This window comes from Eptesicus fuscus, chromosome 9, assembly GCF_027574615.1.
Source record: "Eptesicus fuscus isolate TK198812 chromosome 9, DD_ASM_mEF_20220401, whole genome shotgun sequence".
NCBI classification, from domain to species: Eukaryota; Metazoa; Chordata; class Mammalia; order Chiroptera; family Vespertilionidae; genus Eptesicus; species Eptesicus fuscus.
This window is the reverse complement of record NC_072481.1, coordinates 82,144,336-82,168,983: the sequence shown is the minus strand read 5'-3', so window position 1 is coordinate 82,168,983 and position 24,648 is coordinate 82,144,336. Positions and strand designations below refer to the sequence as shown.

At 39.1% G+C, this 24,648-nt stretch overlaps 2 protein-coding genes across 3 annotated transcripts in view; one reads left to right on the top strand and one right to left on the bottom strand.

Annotated features, from left to right (window-relative positions):
* Window positions 1–4,712: 4,712 nt before the first annotated feature.
* On the top strand, window positions 4,713–8,773 carry NOL7 (nucleolar protein 7). Of its 2 annotated transcripts, XM_008146139.3 has the most exons (8): window positions 4,726–5,047; window positions 5,134–5,194; window positions 5,834–5,892; window positions 7,117–7,148; window positions 7,376–7,454; window positions 7,799–7,920; window positions 7,997–8,074; window positions 8,580–8,773. In XM_008146139.3, the coding sequence occupies exons 1-8, from the start codon at window positions 4,788–4,790 to the stop codon at window positions 8,654–8,656; spliced, it is 768 nt and encodes a 255-aa protein (XP_008144361.2). In that variant the 5' UTR covers window positions 4,726–4,787; the 3' UTR covers window positions 8,657–8,773. The 2 variants fall into 2 exon arrangements, with proteins under 2 accessions (XP_028008199.2, XP_008144361.2); XM_028152398.2 differs by lacking the exon at window positions 7,997–8,074 and having other exon boundaries at window positions 4,713–5,047.
* Window positions 8,774–9,532: 759 nt separating this feature from the next.
* Window positions 9,533–24,648, bottom strand: part of RANBP9 (RAN binding protein 9) — a 95,624-nt gene continuing 80,508 nt past the window's right edge. The window contains exons 11-14 of the mRNA XM_054721455.1: window positions 22,113–22,234; window positions 20,158–20,309; window positions 13,478–13,589; window positions 9,533–10,521 (exon numbers count right to left, since the gene is read on the bottom strand). Of these exons, the coding sequence (XP_054577430.1) occupies window positions 10,391–10,521; window positions 13,478–13,589; window positions 20,158–20,309; window positions 22,113–22,234 (517 nt within the window). The 3' untranslated portion in view covers window positions 9,533–10,390. The remainder of the gene's footprint in view (window positions 10,522–13,477; window positions 13,590–20,157; window positions 20,310–22,112; window positions 22,235–24,648) is intronic.

Below are 24,648 nucleotides of genomic sequence, written 5' to 3'. Positions count from 1 at the left end.
TCCTCTGATGTGTTTGGTTGGTTATTGAGGGGGGAAATTCTAATTAGATTGTCTTAAAAATGTAATTATCTCAATCGTATTTTTGCTATTTGGCAAAGATAGAAGTAGACAGGTAAAACATTGCTATTTCTGATTTTTATACAAATTTTGGTGGAAAATAAAATCACTCTCTACAGGAGGTAATATATGGTATACAGATGTGACCCTGAGAGATATCTTTGTTGAGGATTTTTTCTTTTCCGTGTTTACCTTGTTTGGCTGCTTTACCTCAAAGTATGTGGGATCGCCTAGAACAGGAGCTCAAGAAGGAAAAGTAGCAACAAGGTGGAAAATCAGGATGAGGCCCCCACCCCAAAATGACACAAATATATAGATTCCAAAGGTATTCACAACTGACTAAAATGTAGTACTAACCTTTTTAAAAAATATATGTTTTTATTGATTTCAGATAGAGAAAGGGAGAGGGAGAGAGATAGAAATATCAGTTGGCTGCCTCTGCATGTCCCCTACTGGGGGACATGTGCCCTGACCAGAATGGAACCTGCAACCTTCTGGTGTATGAGATGATGCTCAACCAACTGAGCCACACCGGCTGGGCAGTGCTAGCCTTCTTAGCAGCCACGGAGGAAAGGAAGAGGTGATGGTTGACTATTTCTTGATATTATAAACACAGAAGCCAAGCTTTCCCAGACACTGAATTCTGAAGGGAGTGTTTTCAATAGGACTTTACCTCAGAGTAAAGTAGCAAGAACATATCTCTCATCCTCAGGCCCCATACTAATATAGTACCCAGAGCCCATGGAATGCCTGCTTGCTCTCAGGCAAGCATCAGAGGCCTGACTGGGAGCAGTGGCCTTTAGTAAGCAGTGTAGGAAGGTCATACATAACAATGGCCCTTGGATCAGCTGGCCCCCTTGGTGATTACACAGTCTCATCACCTCAGCCCCTTACAAGAATTGATTTAATGTTATATCCTTAACTTTTGTGGAAATAGATGACAAGACACTATCACACAAAACTTTGTACTGCATTTGCACGCCATCCTATCTAATAAAAGAGTAATATGCAAATTGACCGTACCTCCGCTACACCCACAAGCCATGCCCACAAAGCCAATCAGGAGCAGATATGCAAATAAACCCAACCAAGATGGCTGCGGCCACAGAGAGCAGGAGGGAAGCTTGGGTTTCCCCGGCAATGGAGGAAGCCAAGCTTCCACCTGCTCTTGCCGGCCTAGGCCTCCACTCAATGCTACAAAGTTTCAATGATAGAAGATAAATAAATCCCAACAAAAATGGTGGCAGCCACGGAGCTGGAGAGAGCAGGAGGCTAGGGTTGCCCCCGGCGATGGAGGAAGCCAAGTTTCTGCAGCCCTGACTGGCCTAGGCCTCCACTCCAGGCTACAAATTTATTTATCTTCAATTATAGAAGATAAATAAATCCCAACAGAAATGGCTGCCACCACGGAGCGAGCAGAAGGCTTGGCTCCGCTCAAGGCTACAAAGTTTCAATTGTAGAAGATACAAAAATCCCAGATACCAGGGCCTCCGCTTGGGTCGCCAGGGGGTGTGGCCGGCCTGCAAACCACCACAGGCCTCTTGCCCAGGCTGCCCCACGCCCCAAGGGAACCCCCACCCTTATCTGTGACACCCTTCAGGGCAAACCAGCTGGCCCCCACCCATGCACCAGGCCTCTATCCTATCTAATAAAAGAGCAATATGCAAATTGGCCATCACTCCAACACACAAGATGGCTGCCCCCATGTGGTCAAAGATCCTGCCCCCATGTGGACACAAGATGGCCACCACAAGATGGCCAGCAGGGTAGGGCAGTTGGGAGGGACCAAGCCTGCAAGGGAGGGCAGTTGGGGGAGATCAGGCCAGCAGGGGAGGACATTTGGGAAGGACCAGGCCTGCAAGGAAGGGCAGTTGGGGGCGATCAAGCCTGCAGGGGAGGGCAGTTAGGGGTGACTAGGCCGGCAGAGGAGGGAAGTTGGGGGCAACCAGGCCTGCAGGGAAGGGCAGCTTGGGGCAAACAGCCTGGCAGGGGAGCAGTTAGGCATCAATCATGCTGGCAGGGGAGTGGTTAGGGGGTGATCAGGCTGGCAGGCAGGAGCAGTTAGGGGCAATCAGGAAGGCAGGCAGGCAGGTGAGCAGTTGGGAGCCAGCAGTCCTGGATTGTGAGAGGAATCCCAGATTGGAGAGTGTGCAGGCTGGGCTGAGGGACACCCCCCCCCACACACACACCCCGTGCATGAATTTCATGCACCGGGCCTCTAGTTTATATATATAAAACCCTAATATGCAAATAGACCAAACAGCGGAACAACAGAACAACTGGTAGCTATGACATGCGCTGACCACCAGGGGGTGCACGCAGAACATGGTGGCCATCGGCAGCAGGTGGCAGAATGCGGAACATGGCGGGCGTCGGCCGCGGCAGGATGGTGAATCAGGTGAGCGGGGGCGCCAGACCAAGGCAGGGCGCCGGTCGCTGTCATTGGGGTGAGCCTCTGGTGGTTACTGAAAATTATTTGCTCCTGTGTGCCATGGTCCCGTCCTGGCACTCGCACCTGCTGCCGGAGCCGCCACTTGCACCGTCACCGTCAGCCCATCCCCACTCTGCTTGGCACCGTCAGCGGGTGCGAGCAGTGGCTGCTGGCCCCGATCACTCCTCAGGGCTTCTCCACCTCCCCTCGCTCCTGAGGGGAGATTAGGACAGCAGCTGCCGCTCACACCCATTGATGGCGCTGGCCCTGCTTGCACCTGCTGCTGGCGCCAGCCCCAATCACTCCACGACATCAGCGGGTGCGAGCGGGGCCGGTGCCATCAGCACATGGGAGCGGTGGTGGCAGGAGCGGGGCTGCCGGCAGAGGGGATCCGGGGGCTGCGGTGGGAGGGGCCAGGCAGGGGCGCAGAGGATGGGCCGAGACCCGCCCCTGTGCTCACCGCAGCCTCGTGGCTCACAGTTCAAGGTGCACGAATTAATGCACTGGGCCCCTAATACCTTTTAATAAATCCCAGGCTCTTAGCATAAGAGGAATGTTCATAACCTACAAGACATCTGAAGGGCCAGCCTTTAGGGTTCACTTCACACTTGACATGAGTGGCTCAAGGCATATATACTGAAGGGACTTGTAATCCTTATAATGTAGTTTTTGCACATAAAACACAATTGCTCTCTTTTAATAAGTTTGTTGTTGGGTTTCTCTGTTACTTTAAACATTTTCCTAGTGTTAGCAGTGATGGAAGTCAGTATGCTGTCTCAGAGAGTCTGATTATATTTTTAATTTCTATCTGCCCAAGGCCCAGATATTTCAGTACTCTTCTTTGCAACTCCTCTCAAATTGGGCTTTGGTACCAGCATCTTTGTGTGTGTGTTTTATCATTTCTGTTCATGTTTTGGTTTTATTAGAGAAAATGAAAGGAGAACTGAAAATAAAAATGTGAGGTAGAAATTATTCAATTTAGTATTATTGAATGTCTACCACATGATAGGCATTAGAAATATAATTAGTAAGACGTGGGCCTTGCCCTCAAGGACTTGCCAGAATGTTGGGACAACTGTCATGTGCACTATTATTCAATGTCGAAACTGCAGTAATAGAAATTTGTTCAAGATTCAGAGGAAAATGTAGTTAAAGATGGGCAGAGTGGGGATTGGTAGATGTTAAGATTTTGACTTTTAAAGGAAGTCAGCCCTGGCCTGTGTTTCAAGTATAAATAGTTCCACGTGGGGGAGTGTGTATCATAAAGGGAACAGCATGTACAAATGGATGGCAAGTGTGAAACTTTGATCGGAGAATGATAGATGACTCACTTAGTATTGTATAATGGGTGGGAGAAGATAAACACTGGTCAAAAGGGCCATGCATATTCCAAAAAATGGAATATACTTAGAGGGACAAAGAAATAGTACTAGGGTTGCATTCACTAAGTGCAGGGTGGCATTCTTTCACTGGATTCAGGATTTGGGATGGGATGGCCATTGTTCAAGGTCCTGGGGTTGCACCAGGGAGTCAGGTGGGCTCCCTACTCGCTCACAGAGCTTACATTTAAATGGGGGGTGAAGGCAGCGTCCGGTAATAAACGGGGAAGTTGTCAGTGATGAACACAGGACAGAGGCATGGACAGGCTGGTGGAGGAGCTGGTGGTCGGGGCAGCCTGATAAACGGCGGCCAAAGCCGCCTAGCACACATTTGGTGCCGGGCATTGACTTAATCCGGTGTCTGTCAACTCCTCGGTGACAGCAGGGCCTGCCGCTATAGCGCATTTCTTCCCTTTGAAACGCCACTTCTTCGGCGAGTGCGGAGTGAAGAGAGTCAAATCTACAAACACTGATTAACTGGATCGCCCAAAAGAATCCTGGTGCTAAAAGAGCGGTGATGGGACCACTGGGGCTTGCGGTCACCGAGTTCCTGGGCACGGGGTGGCGTGACCCGCGCCAGCCCGCCTCGAGGAGGCGGGGACTCAGCCAAACCTGCTCTCAGCACCCGGCCAGGAAGGCAGCACGACGTCTGCCCGCTCCCTCGGGTGCCCGGCAGCAGCGAGTGAGGAGGGAATCCTGCAGCCTCGAGCGCTCAGCCTCAGGGCCGAGCGGAAGGAAACGCCCCCAGCTTTCCTGAGGTCACGCCCTTCCCCGCCCTGCGCATGCGCCTCCACTCGCTGTGGGGCTTCAGAACGTGCCGGGAGCGACTAAACCTGTGTCGCTTGTTCTTCGCGTCACGCTCGGCTTTGCGGGCTGCTACTTCCGGGTCAGAGGTCGGACGGTCCGGCGCGACTTAGGCCATGGTGCAGCTCCGACCGCGCGCGTCCCGCGCTCCGGTGTCGGCGTCGGCGATGGTGGACGAGGGCCAGCCCGCCTCGGAGGAGGCGGAGCACGGCCTGTTGCTCGGGCAGCCCAGCAGCGGCGCGGCCGCCGAGCCGTTGGAGGAAGACGGGGACGGGGATGACGAGCTGGACGACGAGGCCCCAGAGGAACTGACTTTCGCCAGCGCCCAGGCGGAAGCGAGGGAAGAGGAGCGGCGAGTTCGGGAGACGGCGCGCAGGTTGGGAGCGCCCGGCGGGTCCGGGGAGAACCGTCCCTCCCGTCCCACTGTCTCTCCTCGCGCTGACCTGTCTCCCTTTCTCTCAGGGACAAAACACTCCTGAAGGAGAAGAGGAAGCGACGCGAGGAGCTGTTCATTGAACAAAAGGTTAGGGTTGCAGGGAGGCATCTCCTTTTTAAAAAGAACCCGGCTTGGGGTAGAGTTTCCGTGTTTGTTGCAAAACTGGTAGGATATGGAGGCGGAGGAAAAGTCCCAATGTTTCTTCAGACATCGGTGAAAGCAAAGATGCTCGAACTCTTTGCTGCCCACCTCTTAAAAATGGGAGGGGGGAGAGTTGTGAATTGGAAATCATACGGTTAAAACCCCCCCTGACATTCAGCTCGCCGTGACATGTCACTTCTCACCGGAGGTGGTCAGTCACTGGGTTGCTGTTGGCCTTAAAGGAGGTGCTTTGGAAACTCAGGGCTGTACAGACGGCGACTGCTCTGCTGTCGGGTGTTTGGCCACAGAGAACTGACTCCAGAGGACATGACTAACTGCTTTCGGGGTATACAGTGATTTGGGCGCCCTTTCCAGTCTTCACCAGGTCTTCCAAAGAATGTCGAATGGGTTCTGAGCTTTGTGACCGCAGTTTTCCCACAGCTTAGAGATAGTGGAGGCAGGGGTCAGCCTAAATCCGTTATTGGCCTAGGTCAGGATCTAAGGCAGTCCCTAAGCCTGTAACTTCAGAAGCAACCCAGGTATACTGTCATGTACCTCACTCTATTCTTTTAAAATGTCTTTAAGAAAAGGAAACTCCTTCCAGACACTGTTCTAGAGAAGTTAACTACAGCTTCACAGACAAAGTAAGTAATGGATCTTGTTATATTACTTGCTTACATACACCCATCTTTGACAGACATATTGGAGCATTTATTTGAATCCACAAAATTAAAGAAATAATAATTAAACAGTAAAGCTTAAATTTACACAGATTTTTTAACTTGGTGGGAAAGATTTAAGTATTTTACCTCTTTTCAGTCTTTCACCATTTCTTTTTGTTCATTCCCACTGCCTACTCGAGCTTCTGAGTTCCTAATCCCCGAGTATTTATTAAACAGTTGTTGTGTATCTGTCATTGTACGGGGCAGGGTGGATGGTGAATAAAACAAGCGCCTTGAAATTTATCATTTAGTGGAGTAGCAGACATTTACCTGCAGGCTCCTAAAACTCAGCTTGTCCCATACTTGCCTTACCTGCCACCAACCCGTCCTTCCTCCTTGTTCTCCATTTCATTTAGCAGCTTTGCCATCCACTGAATGTTTTAAGCAAATGTTATAGTCATCCTCTTCCTCATCTATCCCATGAAATCAATCAAACCTTACTCAGTTTTAACTTTTAAATATTTGTTTTTCTCTCATCTCCCTTAATGCTTAGTTAGACCCATGTCTTTGACCTGGTTTTCAAATGTCCTGTAGAACTTTCCCAGTTACTCAGATCTTGAATACATTAAACATAAAAACAAATGTATTTGGTGGCAGATTCCCCTTTTATCCTTTAAAACCAAACTCCAGTGTCACCTCTCATTCTCTCACTCCACCCTCCCCATTACTTCCTCCTTGTAGCTTTTGAACTGTGTATGGTTCAGGCATCTCATATTGTTTTGTCATTTTTCAGACCAGATTCCTTGAGCCTATAGCCTGTCTCCCTGCTTGTCTCTTGTGCTTGAACTGAATTGATCCTTTGTGACTTCTACAAATAGAGAGGCAGGCCTACCACTTTCCACTTTGTATTTCAACTTTCACTTTACCTCCAATCTGCTTCTTTGAAGCCTGTTGATATGCTTTCAAATTTTAAATTCTGAGAAGATACTCCCATCCAATATATACTAGTTTGTTGATTGGGAGCTGGTGGTCATGAATTTAGGGCGTGACTTGCTTTCCAAAACTGATTAAAGATCCTGAGTCAAAACTGAGGGTGGTGGTAATGAAAGGGGGTATCTTATTTGTAAAATCAGATTTAACTGTGTAATGAGTTGAGTAATCTTTGCTGTCTGCCATTCCAATCAGTGTTTCTGTGTTCTCCCTTAGCATAAAGAAATCACCAGGAAAGTTAAAAGAAGGTATGAACTGTTCTAATTTAAATAACTTCTCATGTAAGTGTCAAGAGTATTTGTAGTCCAATGTTATTGGGAATAGGAATGGCTGGCCAAGTTTAGTTTGGGCCTGTTGCCTTATTTCTTACAAATTGGTGTGAGTAGATATTTAACAGTGAACTCCAGGAAATGTTCTTGATTTATTTTTACATAAGTGCTAACTAGAAATAAAACTCAGTTTTTATATTTTTTAGATAATTTGCAGAAGAAAAATGAAGAATGTGAAAAAGGAAATGAGTCCAAGAAAGCTAAAGAAAAAGTACAGTCTATTGGGTAAGAAGAGTCTTTTTTTCATGTAGGATATAAAGGTAACTTTTTGAGAAAAGTGTTGGTTTATGTGGGAAATACTTTAATTAGTAGCAGTTTCAGATTGAATCCTCTGGGAAAACCAATTGTTAATACTTATATAAAAACAAAATATTTGCTCTTACTAAAGTGTGAATAAAAACAAAATATTTGCTTACTAAAATGTAGGTATTAGCCTATTTCTTATAAAATAGCCTTGGAATTTATTTTTTATTCTATGCATTTTGTTTTCACTTTTTGAGACAACTAAGAAAAATACTTTAAGCATGTTATCAACCTCATTAATTTTGACTTTTTGTTTTGACTTCCAGCCAGAATAAAAGCTACTTGGCTCTAAGGCTAAAAGATCAAGATCTGAGAGATTCAAGGCAACAAGCAGCCAAAGCCTTCATACAAAATTCTCTGTATGGTCCAGGAACCAACAGAACTACCGGTAATTTCCTTACGGGCTATTTTTCTCTCTTTATATTGCAAGTAAACAAAGAAATGATAAAAATTCTCTTTTCTAGTAAATAAGTTCCTGTCTCTTAACAATAAGAGGTTACCAGTGAAAAAGGCCGCAGCCCAGTTTTTGAATAATGGTTGGGGTAAGGTCCAGCTTTATTTTCTTCAGTTTTATATATTGAATAATATTCTTTTTAAGGAAATAGTAAATACTCAAGTATGAATTACTTTTTTTTCTTATAATGGCTTCTATATTAGTATTTTTAAGTTGCTTCTGGAAAATAGGTCAGTATAGTATGTATGTATATCTGACATAAAATCTAATTTAATAGACCTAATTTTAGTATTTATATTCATATAGGTCTATATCAGGGGTCCTCAAACTTTTTAAACAGGGGGCCAGTTCACTGTCCCTCAGACCATTGGAGGGCCGGACTATAGTTTAAAAAAAAACTATGAACAAATTCCTATGCACACTGCACATACCTTATTTTGAAGTTAACAAAACGGCAAAAACACCCGCATGTGGCCCACGGGCCGTAGTTTGAGGCGCCTGGTCTATATTATAGAGGATCTTGAAAAAATTTTAATTCTTTCTTGGGAATTTTATATCTATAGTATTCTTATTGCACAAACTTTCTATTCTAGGAACCCAGAAAAAACAAAATGCCAAGAGGTTTAAAAGACGGTGGATGGTCAGAAAGATGAAAACTTCTAAGAAGTAAATCAAAGCTAAATGAAGAGTGAGAACTTTGTATGTATGGAACTTATAGTTATTTAGTTTAGAAGATTAATTTAAAATTAATAAATGTAATAAAAATCTAATAAATCATTTTAAAGGATTTACAAAAGTCATAAATCTATTTGGGGAAATATTCCATCACATTTCATCCTGGAATACAATTGTGCCTTTAGTCTTTGAGGGTCCTGGAAGAAATAGCAATTTAAAAGGAATTGTCTTTCTTTTTATAAATATTTATTCATTTAATTGAATACAAATGATGCTGCTAATGGCACCTCTTCTGCCCCTCTTCCCAGTCCACAGTGTGGGTGTGTTGTGGCAGGAATGGCAGGGAGGAGGAGGAGAAATGGGTATCCAGGAAGTCTTTCTAACTGCAGCTCTCAGATGCCTTAGAGTCTCAGATGTTTTGGTGCTACTGATGAGAATTTGATTCACAAAATATACAATGAGAAAGAGAAGTAGTAGCTATGAAAATACAATATCTTAAGAGTAGATGAATACCTACTTTTCTTAAAGATTCAAACCTCAGTGTACAAAATAATAGTCAACCGAAGTGTATGGTCATCCTCTTGAACAGCTGTTTAAATTTTACTTTTAACTGGTTTGGGGGTTTGCTTTACTGTCGAGTAACGTTGTCTTTATTGTGATTATGAAAATAAGGACATTAATTTCCCCCTTTCTGTGTCACCCACATTATCAGGTTTGACCCTATTACAGGGTCAAACCTGATAATGTAAACTGAACAGTTTTAGGTTATAGAATTCAGACTTACAGTAAAAATTCTTCATTAAGCTCTAGTTTTATATTAATCATAAGAAATATGTAAGTACCTAATATATAAACTCAGTTGACAATAATATCTGTAGAAGTAAATTTTTAATGGCTGGTTAATTATATCACTACATTTTTATTGCAATATAGTACTCATTTAAGCACTTAAAAATGGAAGGTGTACAAAGATTAAATTAAGACACAGTAAATTGACTAAATATTTGGTTTTTATATAAATAAAGGTCATAACCACACCGTTGACATATAATACTGTTATAATACAAGTTAAACTTGTGAGTCTACAACAGAATTCGTTGGTAGTTAAACAGGAAACAAAGTTGAAAAGACCATGTTAAAACAAAACTACTGGGACTAACAGGTCGGGATTGTAAGTAGCAACAAACATATTCACTCAGCTCCTGAGTATTTCAAGTTTTACAGTACACATTAAAAATGATTTCTTCCATCAACACTATAAATTCAAACTGTCAGATGTTTATGCATTTTGCAAGTTACACTGATTGAATGCTTATATGGGAGTGGGGGTCGGAACATCTCCCAATTTGAAATTTACATCACCCACATGCTAACACAACACAACTTGTTCCATTTCCTTCCCCCCCTCGCCCCCCAACAAAGAAGGCAGGATTTTTTGGTTTCTTTTAGGTAATTGTTTTAAAGGATTTGTGATGATAAATTTGAACGTCTGAGATTCAGTAATATTTAACTCTTAGACAACTAAGAGATTAAAGATGGAAAATAATTTCTCCTAACACTAAGTTAGAAAATCATTTGCATCATGCTGTAAACTAGGAAGCAATGTAAAGCGACAAAAACCTGTCCCCAGTACATAATTAAAAAAATCTAAATTTCAAATCAGCAGACCTGGTCTACTTCCATGTTGACTATATGCCACAATATAAGTGTGAACTCCTTGAATGCATAGCTAATGTAGGTAGTCTTCCACTGTGGCAAATGCACAGGATCCAATTCCTGACCGAGCCATCAGTCCTAAACATTGTGTGGCCTGTCCCATTGCTAGGGCGAGTGGAGGTTGCTTTGGCAGATTGTGGGTTTCTGAGGAAAAATGATTAAAAATGAAAATAGCAATTAGCAAGACATTTTTAAAAACGCATTTTTAAGGAAAATATTGCATTATTTACAAAATTATCAATGCATATATCACTTAACTATCAAAGGTAGTTTCTAAGCAAATGATTAATACCTTAGAAATACTACTCTGACGAGGTCATATGGTACTAAGTATTAAACTATAAGGAAAATTCTTGCAGAATTAGACTTTTAAAGCCTTAACTACTCTAAATCTTTTACTTCCATATTAACTATGATGGGGAAAATATTATTTGACTGCAATTTTAATGGGGGCATAAGGAATATTTAGTATTTCTCTTCTATCTAAGTTAGCAAAAGGCACCAGGGTTTCAGTAAGTTTCATTGATGGGTTCTTTTTCTGGGGATAGAACACAACTGAGGCTGCCTAACTGTGGCCAGAGCATATCAGTAAATGATATTTGGGTTGGTAAGGAGCAAGGGGTGATGGTCACCATGAGAGACGATAGAGCAAAATTACTTATAATTTTGGAGGGGTAATTTACAATTCATAGTTCAAACATTTTAACTATCAATAAAATATTCAGGGTCCTACAAACCAGAAATTTGTCAGACAGTTATAGTACAAATAATAACATTTGTTCTATGCCAGAAATGAAAAAAAGTGAACGAATGATGAAAGTGGCCAAACTTATAGAAGCTGGTACTTTTTCCTTGTGAGTAGATGAATTTTAAATTTGTATAGATTCCCAATTAATAAAATTAATGATCCATTAACAAAGGGCAAAAACAGTGATAAGTGACTGCTAAGGCTCCGTAAGACTTAATTTAAAGGTTGTAATTTCAGAGAAAGAAAAGTTCTAGAAGGAGTGAAGCAAAAATAATGAAGCAAGTTCAGGATTTAAAGTACAAGAGGAAAGAAGGTATGATTAAGAATATAAGAATAAGACTATGCCAAGAAAGATACACAGATTGGTGAGAAGGTGTAGTTTGAAAAGTGGTCTTTGGGTTAAGATTACTAAAATACTGGCTATCCTGTGGCAAGAGGCTATTTCGCTAAATTTTGATAGTGATAAACTTTTTTTTTTTTGCCAACTGTACACAGGGTTGACTTTATAATTTTAAATAATTCTGCCTTATTTTGAATTAATTCCTTTCAAAAATATCTCCTGAAGGTTTTCAGGGAAATAACCTCGTTGAAAGGTAAATATCTAGAGGTACTTTATTACAATTTTATTTGGCCAAGTGAGGCACCTGGTTATAAGCATTCAAAAAAATTTTTTAGTCCGGCCACCAGTATGGCTCATAGCTGATCATTTACCTATGAACCAGGAAGTCATGGTTTGATTCCTGGTCAAGACACATGCCCAGGTTGCAGTCCCCAGTGAGGGGCGTGCAGGAGGCAGCCAATAGATGATTCTCTTTCATCATTAATGTTTCTCTCTCTATCTCCCTCTCCCCTTTCTCTTAAATCAACAAAAACATTAAAAAAAATTTTTTTTGGATACAAAATTTGCAAGAATTACATACAAATTTAATATAACTTCAAGCACTAGTTATAGATTACATAATTTAGTATTTATAGATATGCAGACACCTCCTCTGCAGTTTAATAATCTTATTAAATTTAAGCACTATTTGTGGGCAAACCTACATAATATGTAGTACAATATTAAGAATACATAATATATTGGATAATGGTCCCAAGTAATTTACTATTTTAAAATTTAATCCCCTTGAAGAACACAAGATATAGAAAACTTTTAAGAAAACTGGTTACTTTTCAAATTTTTCCAGGTTTGAGTGGTACCTAAATGCAAAGCAATGATAGGGCTTCATGATTACTGATAATGTAACTTAAAAAAATACAAGTATAGCAAACCATAGTATAGCAAACCATAATTTGCCCTACAATCCCAGCACTGCTACTAAGCTATTTTTTTTTTTACTAGCAGAGCTACATGAATTTCATGACCAAAGAAATTACAACACAATTTAACAATGCAAAGAAAACTCACATCATTTATTATATACAAATTCTAAATTTAAGAAAAACTACAACACAAAGATATTACTCTTATTCTAAAACTTTAGTATGAGACCTTAACACAATGAGTTAAGAATGAATTTTATAAGGAAAAAAAAAAGAACAGATTAAGGCTCAAATATGAATACTTTTATTTGCTTGCTTTATATTCTGGCCATATGAGGGGAATTAGAGAGTCAGGTGAAAAATCACTCTTATCTGAACTACCTTTGAAAAGAATTGCCCAGAAATTAAAACATACTTTACATAATTAACTCTATAGAATTTAAATGTAAATGCACAAAATGTACAGTTACATAATTCATAGAAAAAGAGTATGTGTTCAACATATGAACACTATAATCATAATCTGTGGTGAGCTGGCTCACAGGAATGGCAATCAACCAGGGAAACAGCAAATTCCAATTTTTCACTTCATGCTCACCCCTGGCTAAGCTTAAATTGCTGTTCTCTTCCTCACACGCTTTTTATTTGGGAAGGGCATGTAGTTGAATATGCTTAACTTCAATGCAACTATAATTTGACACAGGGTTAGTAGTGACAGGGCATTTCCAAGTCACCTGGAAGCCCCTTTGTGCCTGTATCTGAAGCATGGTGGGAGCTGTAAAATGGGTGGCTCAGGCCAGAAATATTTACGTACACAAAAATTTTTAATTTCCAAACTTCCCAATTACCATTGATATGAATTTGACATAAAAAGGATGCACCCCAATGTACTGTTTTTATTCCATTTGAATCCATTTAATCTGGAACTAAAATAATGGAGGAAGGGTTACTATATTCTAAGGTAATCTTAATTTTAAAATGTAGAGAACCTTTCCCTTATGATTTTACTAAAATATAAAATGCCAACACAAATACCACCTCAAATATTCAAAGTATCTAGTTGGAGTTGTGCTTTTTAGCTTCACTTACCTAATATTGCACTGTTAAGAGCCGAGCATACAGGTTCTCTCTGAATTGGGTCAAGCTGATTTCCAACAGGGCTGTTCCAAGGATCTGAATAAGCTAGTAAACTGAATGCATCCTGTTAAAAACAGCAATTTGGTTTTTAGTTCAAATAGTTCAACTACTATGCTCACCACGGTTACAAATTGAGACACTGGTAAAATACAGCTTTCAGGCACTATACTACTGTGACATTTAAACCCATTTACTAGATTATGAAGCAAAGCCTGATTTTTCATTCTTTTTGTAAACACATTCTCATTATTTTCCCCCTATCTCTACAATACATACAGAGCAGGAACAAATACTACAAATTGAAAGAACGGATTCCTGTGAAATGGGCTAACACTGGTTAAGTTAAAGAGGAAGACAAAGCATTCAGATACTTTACAATTTATTACCACTGATATGAATTTGACATAAAAAGGATAGGGTCCACTTATATCCAACCATCCACAAGTCACCCCTCCTCCTAAAGTAGCTGACACATCATAGTCTTTTCAAATGACGTTTTTTAATGGGAGGCACATACACAGTGGTTTCAGACATTGGCATCAATCACCAGCCTGCATCATTAGTGTAGCCTTTAGCAATTAACGACCTAAGTGTGTTTCATCATTTGTGTAATGGAGATCATAAGAGGTCATACTTCACAAGGAGCTAAATGAAATTAGCAATGTTGGTTCATTCTAATCTTTCAATAAATTATGTATTATTATTTTGCCAAAGGGAATACACTAATCTGGAGTAATATTATAATAGAGGTACAGATATAGTTAGATACAGGGCACCTTCCCAATTCAGAACACATACATGGAGAGGTGCTGAGGAAACTGTAAATCAGTGAATTCAGTAACAACTTTCAAAATGCTGACTCTGGAAGTGTGGATGACTGATTCCTAAAGATGATTATCTCCGAGGTACAGCCAGCTCCAGCTCCAGCATTCCTCTCAGTATCTCATTAGTGTTCTGGGAGGCAGAGGTAGGGAAAGGCTTCCCGGACAACTGTCTTCTTACCCTCTTATCCAAACTGGCCTACATATTGTGGAAATGAGGGGAGAACTGTCCATAAAGCAAAGCTGTGCCATCCGTCTGCGGCCACCAGACAGGGAATACATGTGTCTCTAAACAAACGTGGGTCCCCACTGTCGTTATTGCTAAGTATTTCACATCAGACTTCTCACCCCGATTATTATGAAAGTTCTCTGAAGATTAAAAAAATTATTACACTATTTTGAATCCCCTGCAGTTACTGATATAGGGAAGAAGCTTCACACACCTGGTGATCACAAGACCTGCTTTTTAAAGTTTTAAGGTATTTTATGCATCCCACAAAGCTACTTAGGTTGTATTTCCTGAATGCCCCAATCCTAATTTATTGATGGAAAGACTATTAATATTCTATATCCTATAAAGCTAACGCTAATCAATCACTTTACTTCTAAAGACTGAGCTTTGCTCAAGCCTTAATTTACCCCACAACTATCTAATGAGGTACCATCCCCAAAGTACGGATAAATTTTAAAAGATATACTAAAGAACTGTCCAAGAAGTAATTCGTACATAAAAATTTTAAGCACAAAACTATCCTCTTGGGTCTATATATGTGGACATGCTACCAAAAAAGGTAAAATGTTCCAAATCTCAAATCAGGACCATTTTTCTGTTTTCACTTTCTAGTATTTAAAACAAAAACACAATGATAATGATGGTAGTAACTTATGCACGAACTTTGTATGAGGCAATGTTTTAAGCACTAATTTGGATCATCTTATTTAATCCTCACAAAAACCTTATGAGGTGGATACTATAATGTCCATCATACAGGGATGCAAATTGAGGCAGTAAGAAGTTAAGATCACACAGCTAGTACTGTACTTCTTTTAGTAAGAGAAGTCCCTTTTAATTTTCAATATAAATTTTAAGAGGAAAAATGTCCAAAATTCTGCCCTATTGTTTTCAGTACAATTAAAACAAATATTTATTGGACACAGCAGCCAGACAACTGAGGACACACGGATCACCAGGACCTTGTCACTGTTTCAAGGATTCACATAGTTTTGTGGAAAAAACACATAAATAAATAACATAGCATATTACTTATTAACGTACAGTGTATTGTGTCACATGATGCAATCACAGAAATAGGCTCAAGCTACATGGACACAGGCTGAGCGAAAGGAGAAAAAGGCATGGTTGGAACCATGGGTAAAGGGTTAAATCCTAAAATGCCTCTAAAAACACTAAAAAGCTTGACTTTTTTGGCCAAGAAGGCAATGGAGTTTTAAATACAGGAGTGGTATAGATTAGACTTGATTATAGAAGAATCACACAGCAACACTATGAAACACAGTTTAGAAGTAGAGTGAAGCTGTAACCAAGAAAACTAACAAAACCTTAAAAAATGAAAAGGTTAATAGCATCAAGTTCCCAATAGTAAATACCTAGCACCATATCTTCCTTTACAAAGGGAATGAAATCAACAAAGCAACTTCTAAGTTTAAAATCCTGTTATAAAACTTAATTGGTGATGGTAACCAAAGACATTATGAGTTACTTTTTATTTTAAAAATATTACATCAGTAAGAATAATTTCTAAGGGAAATGTGACTTCATTTAGGTAGGATTCTGAAACTACTAATATTTGCCTTAAAATCTATAGCAGTTTATAAAGAGTGAGTCTAAATGGCTCTACTGCTTCAGTTACTGGAGTAAAAGCCCTTCTGGCTGGGCTGCTCATGCACATTCGACTCTCCACACTGCCTACAGCAGTGCCTGGCCACACTGCGTAAGTTCCATAAACAGCTGCTGACCAAAGTTAGGCAGTTCCCAGGGAGCCTCTGGCAGACTTAGGCAGGTATGAACAAAAAGACAACAGGGAAAGAGGAAAGGAAGACTGACAAAACTAGAAAAAAGGTCAAGGGAAACTGGACTACTGCAGGGACTCCCTGCCATTTCACCACAGGTGGGCTACTCGAATGGGCTGCAATGTGCCAGTTACTCCACAACTGAGGGGAAGCAAACACTGTACACGTGCACCTTATCATAAAGCATTTTAGGTAATCTTACCTTTGACTTTACCCAAACCATTCTTTCCATATATATATATATATATATGATTCAGAAGTTTATACAAAACCAGAAAAAATAACCCCCTACATCACATGTGATCTGAAATGAAGAATAAAAAGGAACAAATTCTAAATATTTTCAACTACAGCAAAAACCTTTACTCTTCAAGTTGCTTCAAATCCTCCAGCCTTGTTCTTTAGGTACTTGAATGTAAGGTTACTTACTCTTTCCTATCTAGGTCAAAAAAAAGTTAGGGGCATGGGAGGAAAGCAGCTCAGAATGTAAAGGAAGTCTCTTAAAGCAGTTGGCATTTGCTTAGAAGGCAAGAGATGCAAAATCAAAGCCATCTATATTCTTTAGATGAAGATGAATTACACTTTCACATAATATATAATCAAGGAATATTTTTGAGAATAGGCCATGTAATGCCATTTTCTGAGTTTCATGCAAATTGGAATCAAGGACAATAAGCTGACTGAGTGAAATCTTAAATTTTCAAAGATTGTATGCAGAATGTGTGCAGAAATCACACATTCCTTCATCATGCTCAATTAGCATAAAGTTTTAGCAAGAAAACAGTGACCTGCTCTAAAAAAGGTCTATGAATTCTTAGAATTATCTCATATTCCCAAATATCCACTCAAACAACAGTTCTTAAAGTAAGTCCAGGGACACGTGGGTCCAAGGCCCTCTCAGAAGGTTTTGTGAAGTCAAAACTATTTTCATAGTAACACTGACATACTACTTTCATTTTTCTCATTCTCTCAAAACTACATAGTGGAGGTAAGTATGAGAATCCAGCTCATCTTGATTAAAACTAACATTAAAAAGACTTGTGAAAATGTAAAGCAATGCCGTGCTTCTCATTTTTTCCCCACTTGGGGGAAATGTTTTTTTTCCACAAAAATATTTAATTAATGGATTTACTGTTATTTCTAATGAATTGTTTTTAGTTTTAGTTCTAATTTCTAGTATAGTAAAATCAATAAACTTTGAGAATCTTTAATAGTTTCTTAAGGTGTCTAGACACCAGAAAGGTTGAGAACCTCGGTATCTAGCAAAATAATTTCCTAAATAGATGACTTTAGCTATCTTAAACTTAAAGGCCAAGAAATAAGTTTCTTCTTGCCACTCGATATGAGAAAAGGTTCTACAAAGTTGATAGTGATGAAAATACCCAATCTTGAAAAATCAGTTATACTTCTCAATGAATTCAATCTCAATTGAATAAACATTCATTGAATACCTAGGTTTTATATGCATAAGATATATTTAAAAGGGGAGGAGTTAAGGAAAGACCTAGCCCAGTGGTCGGCAAACGGCGGCTCTGTTGACTGATGAGTTTGCTGACCACTGCCTTAGGGAAAAACACTTAAAAAACATTTTAATAATGTACTAATGTCTTTAAACTTCTGGGTAAGTGTAATGCCTTACGCAGTGGTCGGCAAACTCATTAGTCAACAGAGCGGCAAACTGCGGCTCGCGAGCCGCGGTTTGCCGACCACTGACCTAGCCTGACCTCAAAGAACTCATAAACTTATAGGGCAAATATGGACAGCTATTTTCCTAACAGTGTATGAATGTCTGATTTGACTTTTTAAACAAAAAATAGCTGCCCATGTGGCTCAGTGGTTGAGAGTTGACCTATGAATTAGGAGGTCATGGTTTGGTTCCTAGTCAAGGCACCTGCTCGGGTTGCAGCTCAATCCCCAGTGGGGGGCATGAAGGAGGCAGCCAGTCAGTGATTCTCTCTCATCATTGATGTTTCTATTTCTCTCTCCCTTCCTCTCTGAAATCAATACAAATTATTTCTTTTAAAAAGAATGTTTAAAAATAAAAACAGCTTAAATCAAATAACCTACCAATTATCTTTTAAACTTTTTTTAAGAGCTGATGATCACTATTAGAATAGCAGTTTGCTATCCAGTAGATGAAGTACTAAGTATAGTGACTACACCTCTCTTCACACCTCAGATACCGAAAATACAAGAGTGCATACCTTTAACTGGAGATGTATATAGGTGTCTCCTTAACCCATCCTAGATCAAGCAGATATGTAGGTGCATGATTTTTGCTGACTTTATGCTATATTCAGTGCTACTAGGTGTTGCTACTGGTGCACTCTCAGTTTGAGTCAGGAGCCTTGCCCTTTGCTACTACGTACATTACACCCAAGCAGCACAACACGAATCTCTCCTTTGTTTTTTGAACTTTCAAAACATTCAGGAGAAAATGTTTATAACTTACCACCTCTGAGCCCAACCTGATACCACTGTAATAACCTGGTTATTAATAACTGGAAAGAAGCAAAGAGAAGGCTAGATAATGTAGGCATGCCATTTGTACAGCTTTGCCAGGAAGCTGCAGCTTAACACTCTCCAGGTCTGAGTGATGTGGGAAGGTACTTGTCTGTCAATCACACCGGGGAACAAGCCATAGGTCAGAATAGGAATGGCCACTGCAAGTGTGGGAAGATTTGGTATTCATTAAACTCCCTACAAAGGAATCCCTGCCTTTGTTTGGCTCTGTTGGCCCTCCTGCTCTCTTGGGACTCTTGTTGCAGGGGGCATGCTCCCCTGCATTCTCCCACATGGCCCACACAATGGACTGATGGATTACAATCAGCCTGATGCACTGCTGCACTCAGCTCCACCATGGAGCAGAAACTTTGGACACTGGTTTTGCTTCTAGCTCTGCTGAACCTCCAGCTGCACATTTCCCGAGACTGGTTTAAGGGAAATGGGACTTTGCAAACCAAAGGATACAATAACACACAAGTAAACCTTTCAATATATCTCCTTCTCCCGTGCGTCTTAGAAAATTATTTTTCTCAAGATATGAGAACGCCACTCCCACTAGCAATGGAGAAATTCCACCCTATAACAAACCTAACGCAGGATAAAAAAATACAATGGCTAGGTTAATATTTCATAGACTTACAGAGCTGGTAGGACTTTTTTGAGTATGCAAAAGCTTTTAAAGGAATAACATCTCCACAGCTAATTACAATCCTGACTTAAGGTAGGAGAAAACTCCCAACTTCAATGATACACAAAATTGTGCCTAACTTACTAAGTTGTTTAAGTTGTATCCATATTACTAGCTATCATAAATGTCAATCTAAAAAAGACCTGAAAATGTATTAACTAGATGACCCAAATCCTTCACCAATCATCATCAAAATGAAAACCATGTATTAGACTTTCAATTTGCTGCAACTCTGAGCAATGTTTACTAAAATAAAAATACCTCAAATTTACAGTTTTATCAGCATACTCACATTTTTCCTACTTTGCCAGTTTTATAGCTGAAAAAACACTAAGAAAAGTAAGTTGACAAAGTGCACACAATGCTGACAGGTTGCACAAGTGGGGATTGAATCCATACTTTTTACTTGAACTCCAGTGCTATTTCCAGTAGAGCAGAACTGCCCAAACATAAAACACTTTCACTCAAATCGGAAGCCAGGGAGGAGTTCATGTGCAACAAGAATTTCTAGCTCTGTTCAGTGTGTTACAAAACTACAATTTAGTTCCTTTGATGCATTTATATTTTACAGGGGAAAACAAATGTACCTTCAGCATTTTTTTATTTGCTGTGTTCTTGCCACATTCTCTCCTCAGCTGTTCACTCATTGCTTGTAGCTCTCTTCCAAAGTGAATCATTCTTTCTATGGCGGCTTGACTTCCTCCACACAACTGGCGTCTTAACTGACTTGAATCAACTTCTGTAACCAAAAAAGTATTTTACTACCTTACTGAATGAAGTGCAATGGAGAAATGAACATAAATTGTTTATAACATTTTATATGTTTAATTTAGTAACTATTACCTAATGTTTTTCTCTAAATATGCAGATTAATTTAATATGAAACTTTGCAGCTAAAAGGTACGTTTTATCTAGGTCTCAAGAGTCTAGGATCCAATATCTAGCATGCAGTTGAAAGTCAGGTGACAACCTTTCTCAGTGTTAGGATGTACCTATATGTCAAGGGAAATTTTATAAAAAGTTAAGCACAAGTCTCTAAAACTACAATAAGCAACATTAAGAAAAAAAGAAAAAGTTAGTAACTGCCTGTCAGGCTACTTTAACTGCCATAGAATAGAGACAAAATTAAATGATTCCTGGATGCTAAGAGAGGCGAAAAAATTCCAATAAAAACACCAAAGATACCATATTTTACTAATAAAAAAGGGTTAGTTATGCTAAGAATACTACTTTTAGAAAATAATCTTATGGTATATATTTTGGTTGACAATAATCAATGATTAATAATGTAACCATTTAAATTACTAATAATACATGTAATCACAAATGATTATGATGATAACATGTAATAAGCACTTTGTTCTATTAGCTTTTCACAGATTAGCTCATTTAATTGTCACTATGATCTATGAGGCAGTTATTATAATTCCCATTTTACAGATGAAGAAACCGAGGCACAGAGCTCTTAAGTAATTTGTCCAAGGTTACACAGCTAGTAAGTGGCAGTTGCAGAATTTGAATCCAGGTAATTTGGCTGTATAACTCCTGCTCTTAATCACTATGCTCAAATTACTCCGAATTTTAAGGTTGCTGATTATCTGATAAAATAAAACTAGGCTGCCTTTTTAATCATACTCCTTGCTTGAAGAAAGGATTTATACAGAATACATAATTCCCAACAACAAGGTAGTTGTATAAATAATAAAATAATAGCTACATTTATAAAGTAGTTTCTTATATATACCCATAACAATTTGAAAAAATACTGTTTAACCTCAAAATACTGAGAAGTCTAATGTTGGCCATGGAATTCTGACAAAGAAGAATTTATAAGCTTTAGTAATGTTCACTTTCCAACTGATGGGAAAGTTTGCTGATGATTTAACTTTACAATACAATTTACTACACAAGCGGTCAAGAAAGTAAAATTAAGCATGACATTTAATTTAGGGGGAAGAGGAGGTGGAGTCACACTTAAGTACCTACTAAGTGCCAGGCACTGAACTATGATTAGTCACATATATTCACATTAAATAAATTTAAGAAATTCTGTTTGATTAGAATTTATAAAAGCATCTCTACCCATTTGGCCTTTACTGGCTATAGTAAAATAAGTATAAAACCTTTCTATATTTCCAACCTTAAATATGCTCTAAAGCAGCGGTCGCCAACCTTTCAGACCGCACGGACTGCCAGTGATCCAGGGACCACTGGTTGGCGACCACTGCTCTGAAGGATATTTAACACTAAGTTGGTACCACTGCACTAATGACAGCGCTAAAGTTGAGCCCAAACAGACAGTTCAGCGAAGAAAACTCTGTAGCATTTAACTTCAGAAAGTACTATAAAGTAACTCTGCTCTGTCTAGCAACCCACTCTCACAAGAAAGTTTAAGAGAAGTAATGTGTATTGTCAAATCCAATGGCACATACATCTATCTTTAAATTTGATTTATGCTCATCAGCTGTAAATCAGTACGAGTAAAAACATAACCTTGTAGTCATCATTTTTTATTAAAAATGTAAGAAATATCACTGCAGACCCATTTCGGTGTCACAATCTTCCATTTCGTGGTCATGTTTAGAGCTACCATTTAGGAAACCATTGGATGAAGTTTCTCCAACTCCATTGGAGTAGTGATCTGTTTCCATGTCTACATCATTACTGAAAACGAAAAAACAAACCTAATTTTAGAAATCGCATACTTGCAGTTTAGTTTAAAATAAATTACTACTCAACTTCAAAGTAGGTATTTAGTTAAGTCTTGAATATATTCAAAGCCAAATATATAGCTGACTTTTAACAAAGTTGTACTCCTGGAGATAAGGGAAATAAAATACACGTACTAAAAGTATTGCCAAATCTTAATTTTAAAAATGTTGATTTGGATATTTAGGGTGTTTTCAATTTTCACTCATTTTATATTTACTGAATGAATAACTATGTGCCAATAACTACATTTGGACATACTATAGTAGTCAATGTAGGACCTTCAGATTCATCCGCACAGTAAGCAACAATAAATACCTAATCTTTAAGAATCGCCTATGAAGATCTAGGTAACGATTACACAGCCCAAAAGGCAACACTTGATGAAAATTTAGGAAATATTTAAATAAAAATGACCTTTTCTATTAAAAAAAAAAGCAAGGGATATTCATTTCTTAGAAAAACCAACAACATTGAATGCAGATGAACAAAAGGCACTCTACGCATAATGCCACCAGAGATGGTTAACACCTTGCGTGACTTGTGTGTGTGGTTTAAGTACCATGTGTGTGGTATGCACACTTCTATCAGTATAACCTATTTGGTGAAAAGACAGAGAGATCTAGAAAGAAGGTGGCAATTGCCTTAGGACTCTTTCATGAGTCAGAAAAGCTGTGTATTATATTGGTGACCTTTGAGAATTGTTAAAAAAAATTAACATTAAAAATAATGTTTAGTAGAAATCCTTAAGGGTATAGCTTTTGGTGATCTTAAAAATATACTAAACCATTTTTTAAGAAAACAATTCAATATACTATCTGAGAGGGATTCTTTCATTCAATACACATTCAAGAGCCTCTGAGCCATGTTCTCCATGTTCCATGTTAGGTGCTAAGGATATAATGAAACTGTCTCTGCCCTGTAGGTGCAAACTACCTGTTAAAAGCTAATAAAGTTGTTCTATTGCAGAGGACTATTACTATGATAAAAGTTAATTGCAAGGAGTAACACAACATGTGGTAGGGATATAAATCAAGGCAAAAATCCTGGAAGAAGTAACGTGAACTTGAGTTTTAACTAGAACAGACATTAGCATGGAGAGGAGACTTTCAAATAGAGGGAAGTATAATGGAAAAAGCACAAGTCTGGAAGTCACAAATCCTGGGAAGTAGTCTGAGTTCTGCAACTTACTAGCTACTAATTATTGACCTTAAAAAAAAACCCACACATTTACTTTTTTGGTATTCAGCTCTACATCTGTAAAATGGTTTTCATAGTTAATACCATTTTTGCCTACTACACAATACTGTTGCAAGGAAAATCATTATCAACTATAAAATAACTGTTACTGTTGAACAGTTTAAGGGGATTTAAAAGCTTACTTTCTTATACTGAACACAAGGGAGAATGCTGTGTCATCAACCCCTTATGTTACATTTCCTTCCCTGAACTCAGGTAGTAATAGGTCCCTTTAGCAACTTCCTGCCATGAGGATAGTATTTAAGAGAAAAACTCACCAACTGATTGCAATCCTGATTGCAAAAAATGGCAGAACTCTCTATCAATGATAAGTACTAAAATCTTACCTTTCAAAATTCCCATACATAATTTTTACTACTAAATATTCTAATTTTATGTTTTTAGTATGTCATCTTTACTGTTAAAGAATACCCAGACCTCCTCGGCAAAAGGTAGTTATTTTTTCTACTGTTCTCATATGACTTCTGTGGACCTCCATTAAAACCTGTACCACACACCATTACTTCAGTAAATTTTGGTCACTTGTGAAGGATAACCTGGAGATTCTGATAAATTGCCAAATTTGCAAATACAGATTTTTACATATATTCCTTTTTCTGGAGTCATATTTCCATTAAGACTCCTTGCTAAAAATTAGGTTCCCTCTCCTTTGTTAAAATCTGCACTGATGAACAATTCCCCCAAAATGCAGTGTGACCAATCAATTCATGTTATAAGACCAAACCAGCATCAAATTGTAAAATCTATTCATTATTTTTTTGTTATTGTTTAAATTGATTTTAGAACAAGAGGAAGGGAAAGGGGGCGGGGGGAGGGGGAGAGAAACATCCATCAGTTGCCTCCTGTATGCACTCCAACTGGGGATTGAACCCACAACCTGGACATGTGCCCAGACCAGGAATCAAACCAGCAACCTTTCAGTGCACAGGACAACGCTCAACAAACTGAGACACACCGGCCAAGGTCATTATAATTATTTTTAAAATGTTATGAGTTCTAAACCAAATTGAGATTCAAATGCTATATGATTTGGGCAGGCTGAATTCATAAGATTTTGCTTTCACACACTAGTATTGAATTCAGGTAATTACATTTCAGGAAATTTTAAA

Bases quoted from the DNA above. Each gene is read 5' to 3' on its own strand.
- NOL7 (XM_008146139.3), top strand. From the start codon at position 4,788: ATGGTGCAGCTCCGACCGCGCGCGTCCCGCGCTCCGGTGTCGGCGTCG. The intron at 5,893-7,116 runs GTAAGTAATGGA...GTTCTCCCTTAG, and splicing joins ACTACAGCTTCACAGACAAA to CATAAAGAAATCACCAGGAA. The intron at 8,075-8,579 runs GTAAGGTCCAGC...TTTCTATTCTAG, and splicing joins GTTTTTGAATAATGGTTGGG to GAACCCAGAAAAAACAAAAT.